The 10,880-nt window shown below is 45.5% G+C and overlaps 2 protein-coding genes across 2 annotated transcripts; both read right to left on the bottom strand.

The window, feature by feature from the left end:
- Positions 1-648: 648 nt before the first annotated feature.
- Positions 649-5,347, bottom strand: pink1 (PTEN induced kinase 1). Its single transcript, XM_086159795.1, has 8 exons — positions 4,860-5,347; positions 3,456-3,728; positions 3,262-3,365; positions 2,988-3,170; positions 2,744-2,916; positions 2,519-2,646; positions 2,212-2,442; positions 649-1,963 (listed from the first exon to the last, which is right to left on the bottom strand). The coding sequence occupies exons 1-8, from the start codon at positions 5,214-5,216 to the stop codon at positions 1,661-1,663; spliced, it is 1,752 nt and encodes a 583-aa protein (XP_086015921.1). The 5' UTR covers positions 5,217-5,347; the 3' UTR covers positions 649-1,660.
- A 550-nt stretch (positions 5,348-5,897) lies between these two features.
- On the bottom strand, positions 5,898-9,589 carry LOC147227120 (trypsin). Its single transcript, XM_086159796.1, has 5 exons — positions 9,517-9,589; positions 8,662-8,815; positions 7,929-8,067; positions 7,160-7,414; positions 5,898-6,308 (listed from the first exon to the last, which is right to left on the bottom strand). The coding sequence occupies exons 1-5, from the start codon at positions 9,572-9,574 to the stop codon at positions 6,159-6,161; spliced, it is 756 nt and encodes a 251-aa protein (XP_086015922.1). The 5' UTR covers positions 9,575-9,589; the 3' UTR covers positions 5,898-6,158.
- Between the last annotated feature and the right edge of the window lie 1,291 nt (positions 9,590-10,880).

Genomic DNA, 10,880 nt, shown 5'->3' with positions numbered 1-10,880 from the left:
GCAAACAATGTAGCTGCAGGGGAAAACACCGCTGGGTGGACGGATTGTTTACATTTATTTTGTTTCTTTTTGGTGTTAGGGGTATCATCATTGCAAGTAGTCTCCGGAATTCAGAGACAACAGAACACAGGATTTATTTCAGAAGTTGAATTCTTCTTCTTCTATCATTCCTGCTTTGGACTTTTTTTGCTACTCTAAACTAAAATTCAGGAGTATTGTGTTTTTAATTTAATTTGCTCTGAAACAGCCTCAAAAGTACCTTTAAACATTAGGTAAAATATGAAGCTTTTTCTTTAATTTTTTGGCATTTATTCAAATAAAAACACATTTTAACTGATGTTTTATTATTCCTTTTTGTTGTAAAGTTTCTCCTATAAAGCTGCTGGTAAATTTTCCTTTTTTTTATATTGTCTACTTACTTTGAAACAGTACATGTCTCATCTTTGATTATTTGTAATTAACCATTTATAAGATTAATGAGATGAATGTGCAAAAGGGTACATTTAATGTGCAGATTGTTGCATATATTTATCTTACCTTAATCTATATAATTGCGTGATCTAAATTATGTGCGGCTTCCATATTTATAGTCCAGATTCACTGTTTTTTTAAGAGTCAACTGGAGTCCAAGTTCAACACGCCGTGTTCAACCATTCAAACAACGGGTATTTTATTGAACTATTTCAGATTATAATGTGCATTACAGATTAAATAACAACAACCAAACACCACTGCAGTCCTGACGGGTGGCGTGAACACGAGGAGAAAACCACAGCAGGGGGAGTGCTGTCGGCTCACGGCTGATCACCAAACCTGAGGTTAATGTTTATTTACGAGAATATTGGATTATATTTTCTCAACACCAATATGGAGTTGTCGCTATGATATAACCAGATAACGCTAACTCCCGGATAGCATTGTTAGGAACACGCAGGAAGTCTGTTATTGCATTAAAAATTAGCTTTGCATCTCTTTTTCACCGTCAACTTATGATTATTTTCGTTCTTATTTGTTCCGCCTCCTGCTTTATATTCATCCATTCATCACCCCCTGCTCCAGCAGCAATTCTAACCCATTCCAAAATAAAAAGTGCATCAGAGCTTGTTTACAAAAATATTCTCTATCGCTATAGAAATATGGGAGAGGTTTTAATTTCTAATTTTTTCTAAAGTGCTGAAACAACAAAAAAAAAGGCGACATTGAGTCGTGACTGGATCGTGACGGACTAAAGGTTATGTGAAGATGCATGAAAAAAATATTACGTGCATTTCTTTTCAGAATATATCCGAATATATTCATATGTATACGATGGATTGGCGTGGAAATGAATCGTGGATTGCATGAATCTAGTGTTAACAGTTCACGTCTCACGTACGGGAATAAATTCTTGCTGATTTTCCACTGAGTCTTTGCCTGGGTTGTCAAGTAATTACCTGCTCATTACAGTGTAATTACCTATTAACCACAAGTCAATTTATGAAAAAAAACGAGAATAAATGTGTTTTGTGAGATTTGATTGCTTTTCCTGGCAATGTCTCACCAATTTGGAGACAAGTAGTTTCTTTTTTGTATTCTGAAGAGAAGTGGGGAAAAGATAATATTATATTTTACAATCTGTTTTCTAAATTAACAAAGAAGAAGTCAAAAAACTACAATGATGTCAGACAGTGGTGGCGGCTTCTTCCAAGGACATCAACCCTGAGCAAATTTCCTCTGGCCCGCAGCGGAGGAAGCCAGCAGCGCCGCGCAGGTCCTCCAGGTCCAGGTTGGCCAGGAAGCAACGCTGGAGCTCCACCTCCACCCGGTCCCTGCCACCGCCGCCGCCCAGCAGGAGAACCCCGGCCGAGTGGCACAACAGCCAATCCACGAGCTTTCTCATGGCGGCGCCGTCCAGGCAGGCCAGCGCCCGGCGGCCCCAGAGGCTGAGGTGGAGCATGTTGGCGGCCACACGGGCACTGGGGCGCTGCGGCGGGGAGACCACATAGCCGTCGTTGGATTCATTTAAAATTTAAGCTAAAGGGGTGATTCTCCAATTCAAAAATATTACAGTATATCTAGTACTATAACGTACTTGTTATTGGTAACAGTCTATCAGAACATCAGGAGGGTAGTAAACTATGAAGTCAGCGACCTCCGTGGGTTATAACTGCATGTAACAACACAAACGGGTGGCTATGGAACAAATGTCGGAAAAAACACACTCCGTCCTACCTTCCTCGGGTTCCTCCTTAGGAGAACTTGGGTAACCAGCTGCACGTCGGCGGGGGCGCCAGGGGGCAGGGCGGGCAGCTGTTCCTCCCGGTACCTGCCGCTCTCCAGCCCCGCCCAGCCGTAGAAGGGGTTCTGTGCGCCGAATATCTCATAGGCGATGGCGCCGACGGCCCAGGCATCCGCCTTGCTGTAGTCGATGACCGCGCCGTGGGCTGGAGAGGCCGTCACCACCTGCGGGTTTAAGAAAATGTGAAAAAAAAATCCTGTTGGTTGAGAGAAAGCGACTCCTATCAGGGGGTGGTTTTACCTCTGGAGCCATCAGGGAGGCGTTCCCTCCCCTGCAGACCCACGGCGTGTTAAAGGGCAGCAGCAGACTGGCGTCCCTCTGAGCTAAGCAGCAGCCAAAGTCACTGATCACCAGACGTGGGCAGCGGTCTACGAAGGGCAGGAGCAGCACGCCGGTTAGCATTCCAAACTCCCCCTCCCAAAAAAAAAAAAAAAAAAACACCCGCTGCCTTAACACCGCTCCGACCTGAGTCCAGCTCCAGCAGCACGTTGTCGGACTTCAGGTCCCGGTGGGCGACCCCCTGGCGGCACAGGTGGTCCACGCCCTCCAGCAGCTGCAGCACCATCAGGGTCCGCTGGCGGCGGGTGGGAGCGGTGGCGTCAGGGTCCTGCAGGTACTCTCTGAGCGTGTAAGGGTACCTGCAAGTACAGACCATCAGGAGTGTCATCTTTCTAAGAACACTCATCACCCTCGGGGGGGCAGGGCTTACCTCTTCATGACCAGGAAAAGGGTGCGGTTGCTTCCAAGCCCGGCAGGGTTCAGCCTTGCCGGCAGCATGGCCGGGTACTCCTCCTGGGCGCCGGGCAGCAGCGGCACGTCTGCGGTGAAGGCGCGGTGCACCGTGATCAAGTTGGGGTGCGCAGCCAGTCTTTTGGGAAGGGCTCCGAAATTCCTGTAAGCGCGAGACCCAGCACCCTCCCTCCATGTGAGGTTGCATCCCGGTTGCATGAGAGGTAAACACCAGCGCTCCCCCCGCGACCTACCCGTCCAGAACCGCCCGCTTCGCCTCCTGCTTCAGCGCCAGCGGGCCTGCCGGCACCAGCTCTTGCGACATGGACTTCAAAATGGCCTCGCTGGATGACCCTGTCTGGAAAACGTACAGAGAAATCAAGATGAAGTGACCGTCCCAGAGGTTAAAAGAAGCGTGGAAGAGTTTGCCGTTACAAAAAAGCCCGACCCCAAAGTTCCACATCATCTTGACAGCCAGGGGGAAGTTCCTCAGTGAGCAGCAGGTCAGCGCTCGCCGCGTCTCCCCTTCCTCCTCAGCGTCCCTCAGCTGCACCGGGGGCCGCTCGCGGACCGGCTCCTCCGACGGCGCCCAACTGGCGGCAGCCTCGTACACCGCCGCATTGGAGCCTTTCCCGATCTGATTCCCGATGACATAATCGTCCAACTTGTACCCGGAGCCCGGCAGCTTCCACCGGGGCTGCAGCTTCTTTCGGAACACGGCCTGGGTGAGCGGGGAAACATCATTTCAATATGTAATGTTTAAAAAAAAGCAGCTGTACACGGTGGCAGCCCCCCAAGCATGCACAATAATGATGTTTTACATTATTATTGTTCTAGTCCTATTACCGGAACGGCTGTCTAAGTAATAGAAAGCCATGATTAATCCAATTCAGACGATTTGAATAAAAACAAAAGGACAAACAGATAAACCTGTGTTCCATGTAAAGGTTGAAACCGTGTAAAAGCACTGATGGAGTCTACGTTGGTCATAACACAATATGTCATAGTTAAATAAAAGTGAATGTCAATTTGAGCGAATGCATGAGTGAACTTTTTTTAAGATTCGGGATCAACATAAGGCCAAATGCAAAAATATTAAGAGTGTTTTGGAAGGTTTCTAATTTCAAGAAAGGGACAAATAAACGCATTTAGTTTTATCTGCTTATTCTGTAAATATAATATGCTTGACATCAGCAGTGTTTCATGTTGCAGCAGGTGAACCCAAACACTGATGAAAGAAATGGCTGAGCAATAATAATCTATATTATTATCAATTTTGATATAGAAAAGTCTAAATGGGGCATGATGTTGCACAGATCGCAACCCCTACAGGCCTGGAAGAACAATATTAATGAAACCGTTCCAGAACAATCAGAGAATAAATTACTATTGAGAAATAAAAATATAGAAAAGAGAATTGATGTTGCTACTAGCAACGGGAAACTCCATTCTTGCTACTGACTCGTTTATATGAGTCACTCATTAAAAGGACTTTGGTTTTTGATTCATTTGAGTCAGTGAACCGTTTGCTGAGCAGGCGGCTTCCATGAGCTACCGAGTGAGTCGTTCGTTTATTGAGTGAGTCGTTCGTTTAGTGAGTGGACAGGGACACTGATTCTTCGCACACAGATCATAGCAAAGGGAGGAAGGAGGGCTTAAAATGAAACAAGAAACCAGGCTCTTTCGAAAGGGGCTGATGCAGTCATTAACATTAATAAAATTGTAATTGTGACATGTTTGGTTCTGTTTTCGGTTAGCTATAACGAGGAAATAGAAGCGAGGAGTCAGATGAATGACTCGAGGTTGTGAACGATTCGTTCACGACTCGCATATCACCGGTTGCTATTCTTACCTGGATTTCCTGGCACGTCGCCGCGGAGCTCCGGTCCTCCTCAAGCTGCTGCTCGATGAGACCAACGCCAAGACCGAAGGCTAAAAACACGGCCCTGTTCCGCGGAGAGCCACCACCGAGCCTCCTCCGAAGGCCGGCGGCCTGAAGCTGCGCGGCCAGGCCTCGCAGGGAGGTGCGGTAGAGCCGGTACCGCTCCGACAGGTGGGCCTGAGGCTGGCCGGCGCGGCCCACAGGCCCCGCAGAGACGCGGTCGCCTCGGAGCTTCGCAGCGAACCGGCCGGCCGGTCTGACGACGCCCAGCTGGAGGAGCGACCGGCCCGCCTCCAACCCGCGTCTGACGGCGTGTCTCAGCGACATGGCTCACCCGGGACCGGAACGTTATCTCGGGGTTTATCCGAGAGTCGCCTCGGTCCGTCGACCTTCTCTGATACTGCTTCACGTAAACAATCCCAACTGAGCATGCGCAGAGATCTCACGTGGTACAAACACCCAGCGCTTCCGCTTCAATTTTGTAAACACTCGATCCTACAGTTTCACTTTTCAGACACAGTCTGGCAACAATGTTGTTTTGTTTTTGCTATATTTTCTCTTGTTTTCTTTCTATAATAATTTGACAGAAATTGTGAAACGTGCTGAATATTCGGTTTCTAAATTTAATAAATTTAATCTTGAGACCAAATACTCCACAAATAAATCTGATATCAGAGGTCTTAACTGAATTCTAATCTGTTATCATTTATTACAAGTGGTATTATAGACTGTATTTTTTTCGTTTTTGTTTGCCTCCTGTGTGACATCACAGCCCACCCCCTTCATAGCTTCTTTATGTGACATCTCAGCTTCCCCTTGGTAGGTAATATGACAGCGGTCGGCATCCACTGATTCACTTTGCAACTGGCGGAGAGTTCTGGATTGACTTCATTTCAGTTGAGGAATATACATGTAAATCTGTGTGTGAACCCCGCAGCTCCCCCCTTAGATCTTCCTGAGCTCCTCCCCAACTTTCTGCATTGTAAATAAAGATGGCCAAAACAGGTCTGGGTGATGATTCACATCATTATTTATTGTGACCATATTAAGAACTTTTCTACTGATTAATTTAACTGTATCATTCACTAGCACTATTTTCATGACGCTGCCTGGTGTGTTCAGCCCCGGTGCAGCCGCAGCATCAGGAATCACCTGACTAATGCAGACAATGACAATTAATCATCATCATTTATCACCCTGTTTTTTGACCAAATAAACACGTCTGTCTCTGTGGCCATCTTCAGTCAGGATCACTGTTTGTCTTCAGGGTTAGTTATTGTCAATAACCCATTTAATCCACGAGACGTAGTTCCTCACTCGGGTGTAGACGCCGGGGAAATATGCATTGGCGCAGCTGATGCCCCAGGAAACGATGCCCTCAAAGTAGCCATTGCAGATGAGAGGGCCACCTGAGTCACCCTATGGATCAATCACATGTATTTTAGAATAATTGGGCAATGAAATGCCTCTGCATTGAACCAAAGAATAACACAATACTAACATTAAGCAAAGGTTGCTGAGTTTTTGTACTTTTGCGACTTTGTGCAGGGAACTGCTGCAGAGTGACCTCACTGTTTCACACTGCTCACTATGTTTAGCCCTTCTTACCTCTAGCAGGCAAATACATTTGTAAAAAGTGCAACAATTCACATAGAGCTAAGCGTAAGGTGTTGAAACTTTGCGATTGAATGTCCTCATATCAGAACTCCCCGTAGTAATATGCATTCATTCAATCATGATCTATAAACTTTGTCCTGCACTCAGTATCACGGAGGGGCTCTAGCCTATCCCAGCTGTCATTGGGCTAGAAGCGGGGGTTCACCCTGGGCGGATTGATCACAGGGCCACATTTGGAGACCTACTGCCATCCGATCCCTCATTCACACATCTGGGTACTTTAGGATCCCCAATGAACCTACTGTATGTTTTTAGACCGTGGGCGGAAACTGGAGAACTTGGAGGAAACCCACACAACACAGGGATAGCATTCAAACTCCACAACGAGACTCCCCCCCCCCCCCCGTGATAATCCAACAAAGGATCTTCTTGCTTTCAAGCAGTATCACCGTACTACCTTGCCATCCCAATATTATGCATTTAATATCTAAGCAAACAAACTATAATATAATGGTCAAACTGGCACTTTTGAGGAAACATATTGAGCTGCTTTTACCACTACAGGCTACCTATACTGTATGTGATACAAGTAAAAAAACAAAACAAACAACACCCAATCCGCACATTGAACAATGAGAAAGATGATTCTGTACCTGGCAGGAATCTTTGCCACCCATTCGAGAGCCAGCGCACAGCATGTTGGGTGTGATCATGCCCCAGTAGTAATATGTGCAGTAGGGCTGGATGCTCACATCCACGGCGCGGAGCACTGGGGAGAGGTAGAAACTGTAGACCTGAGTCACCCCCCAGCCGCTCACTATGCAGACGTCCCTCCTGAGCGGCGGGGTGTTTTCATCGGGCAGCACTGCCAGCTGCACGTAGGCGTTGAGTTGAGCCGGCTCACTCAGCTGGAACACAAAGCATTACAGCGGCGTTACATCACCCCCTGCATCGCAGCGGAATTCATACGGTTGTGCAAAGCAGCAATGAGGTCCCGCACTATCCAAAGTAGCAGAGCATGAGGAAGACTGATTTGGAGGGGCGAAAAAAAAAGTGGCGACTTGGTTTCGGGAGTTGTTTCTACTCCATGCAAAATTTCACTTATTTTAGCATTTCAGCTGTAAAGAATCAAACTTGACTGAGCCAGAAGATCTGAATTGACCTATTAGCCTGTTTGCTAAACTCATAGCCTATTAGCTTAACTTGTAGCATGTAAGCTACTTTGTCTTTGCTGAGTTGCTAATGTTCTGATATTTCAAAGCATGCAAAACAAATAATAATAATAATAAGGATAATAAAGCAAGAGTTTTGCAGTTAATTAGGTGATGTTGAAGGTTTTAATGTCAAAGTTAGATGAGGAAACTCACTTGTGGAAAAAAATGAAAAACTAAGAGGAAAGGAAATATGTTTCCCCCAACATACCTTGAGAAGCATAATGTCGTTGTTGAAGGTCTTGTAGTTGTAGTTGTGCAGGAAGATCTTAGACACGTTGAATGCCCTCTCGAATCCCTCCATTTTCTCCAGGTTGTGCTCGCTTAAGACCACCCTCATCCTGTGGGTCCTGGGGGGGTCAAAGCAGGCACGCAGGGCCTGAACCTTTGATACTCAGAGCCGTTCTTGATTACCAGTTTTTTGAATGTTGTCATCGCAGACGTTTGATCCCCTTCATTCCGATAACTATCTCTCCTTTGACTATTTCTGCTTTGGCATTTTACCATATCATGAAATATGCCTTTGTCTGTGTGGAAAACTCCTTATCTAAGCCCACCATGGTATCTTGCATCTAGCTGCACCATATTTCTTTGTGGTTTAAATTCATTCATTCATTCTAGATCGATGCTGCGATTCCTGCAGTCAGAGTCGCGGGGGGGCAGGAGCCCAACTTTCTCTGGCCGAGAGGCGGGGTTCACCCTGGACCGTTCACAAAACAATCACAGAGAGATGCTAGAATTCACCCCCTCATTCATTCACTCTGTCATTCACACATCATAGAGACAATAACCATTCGCTTCCTCATTCAATCGTTTATTTGCATATTATACAGTCATACAATCATTCACTCTCCAGTTTACAAGTCATATGAGACACACAGCTATTCACCCTCTCACTCACTCATCAGGGCTATTTTGTGCAGCGGTGTTGGTGTAGTACTCACGGTCTCCAGCAGTGGGCAGCAGAGACCACCCACTCAGGGTGCACCAGCGTGCCCCCACAGTAGTGCTGGCCCGTCTCATACTGCAGCGACACCTGGTATTTGATGGAGTACGGCTTGACCTCCTGACCCCCGATGATCCTCCCTGCAAACGTGCCTGAGGGACATCACAAAAACCAAACAAACTAAAAGAGCTGCAGGTGTTTTCATCACCCTCTCTCCCGTTTTCTTTCTAGTTTTCCAAATATTAATGTTATGTGGTCAACTGGGGGGAAAATGTGCCTGAAAAAAGAAAAGGAATGACTGATTTTCTAGGATATTTCCTTCAAAGAGATCCACGGGTCACGACTGCCTCCGAGGCTTTATTATCTTCTTCTTGACATGCAGAGATTTGGATTTTCACTGCAGGCACATTTTAACTTTAGGAAGTTTGTTGGAGGTGAACTGATGAAATATAACGAAATACTAAACCTGATAGTTTCTCAGAACTGATCTCACTCCAGCCCATGACCCTCCCAAATCCAGGGCTTGACTTTATAAATAAAATTTTTAAATTTTAATATCCACTATCACAACTATTCACTCGCATCCCTCAACTTTATGAACTCACCTTTTTGCACGATACTTCAATGTATTTGTTTTGGTATTATTTATCCAGTTGTACTCGGTGTGTGTGGCTGAAGATATGAGTGAAAAATATTCCAGGGAATTGTGCACCGCGTTTATGTTTACAACAAAAACACTGGAACACTGTGCACAACTGCATGCGACCACTAGGTGGCGCTCTGTGACCCGGAGCCCGGCCAAGTGCTTTTTCTCCTGCTTCGGAGGATCTAAGGAAGAACCTGTGCAACTCACTGGTGACGGAGGAGGATAGAAGAAACAACAGCAGAGAAGAGGATTCCACCGGAGACATCTCTGCACACCAGACCTGGGAGAGACGGACGGAGGAAGAGAGGGATGGACAGAAAAAGACAGACAGGCAATGGAGGGAGGGAGAGAAACAGATAGATAGATAGATCGATAGATAGATAGATAGATAGATAGATAGATAGATAGATAGATAGATAGATAGTCAGCCGAAATGCACACAGCTGAAATTGTTTCATTATCTTTATATTTTAAAATTCCTCATCCATCCTTTTTCTTCTTCCAATGAAAATATAAAATTTCATCTACATTTAATTAGATTACAATAATTACATCTACTTTGCTCCATCTGTGAAATTAAGGAATGCAACACACTTAAGAGAACACTTAGATAATGATAATGGCCATGAGGATTTTAGATGATTGCATTATTACCTTTTTTCAGTTAATAATCTTAACTGTGTTATAGCTGTGTTAAGAATGCATCCACTGAACTGGCTACCTGTAAACATGGTTATTCTCAGACTGAGCTTGCCCCTTAATGTCTGCTTGAGATTAAAAAAAAAAGTTTTATTTGGAAGGTGCTAGTTCAGATAAAGATGATTGCATGTTAAATCGCGAACTTTAAAACCGTCTTTTTAGAAGCCCAATGATTAACTTCATAAAACAATTACAACGCGTCATTATCCTCCATCGATGCCAAATATGATTACAGAGAGTTTTAGCACAGGAAGTGAGCATAAGCGCCATATTCCCATCGCCTACCTGTGACTGCAGACGCCGTCCGAGTGTGTCTCCATCCAGTGGGGGGCCCGGGCCCTTCCCTGACGCCTTTTATAGCGAAACCGCACCCCCGTCCCGCCGTCCCTTTTGTTGGACCGATCTTTCCATCTGGCTCCGTGACCATCTCACGCTCCAACAAAGACGCTGACCTACTACCTGACAAAAGATGAGCTGCCCCCCCGTTGTTCTCAATCTCCGAGAGTTGTTTGTTGGGAAGAGAAAAATGAAACAACAAAACGTGACATTTAACCTCATTTTACTGTCAGTCCTCATACGGGGACGTTTATTGTACAGACCCTTTAGTTTTTGTCCTCAGGTCAAACACAATACAGGATCTTACACAAAATGTGCCCTAAAGTCTTAAGAAGGGAATGAAAGCGGCGGCAGTGGTGAAAGTCATCAATGTTGTTTGTCAGAACGCAACTGATCGTGGAACAATTGTTTTCCAAACAGTTTTTAAACAAGATCTATACGAGTGAACATATAAAAATAAATTGTGTCGTCGGCGTACAATATCATAATTCACGGGAAGACAGTGCAAGTATGTGCAGGCAAGCGCTACGGGATTC

This window comes from Fistularia commersonii, chromosome 14 (assembly GCF_037954325.1).
Source record: "Fistularia commersonii isolate RoL2024-O1a breed Wild chromosome 14, RoL_Fcom_v1.0, whole genome shotgun sequence".
Lineage (NCBI taxonomy): Eukaryota > Metazoa > Chordata > Actinopteri > Syngnathiformes > Fistulariidae > Fistularia > Fistularia commersonii.
This window is presented reverse-complemented; position numbering and strand designations above follow the sequence as displayed.

Coding starts and splice junctions, on each gene's coding strand:
- LOC147227120 (XM_086159796.1), bottom strand. CDS start 9,574: ATGTCTCCGGTGGAATCCTCTTCTCTGCTGTTGTTTCTTCTATCCTCC. Junction 8,816..9,516: donor TCTATCCTCCTCCGTCACCA/GTGAGTTGCACA, acceptor GATGTCCCTCAG/GCACGTTTGCAGGGAGGATC. Junction 6,309..7,159: donor GTGGCAAAGATTCCTGCCAG/GTACAGAATCAT, acceptor ATTGATCCATAG/GGTGACTCAGGTGGCCCTCT.
- pink1 (XM_086159795.1), bottom strand. CDS start 5,216: ATGTCGCTGAGACACGCCGTCAGACGCGGGTTGGAGGCGGGCCGGTCG. Junction 3,729..4,859: donor CGACGTGCCAGGAAATCCAG/GTAAGAATAGCA, acceptor CCGCTCACCCAG/GCCGTGTTCCGAAAGAAGCT. Junction 3,171..3,261: donor AAGCGGGCGGTTCTGGACGG/GTAGGTCGCGGG, acceptor TCGCGCTTACAG/GAATTTCGGAGCCCTTCCCA.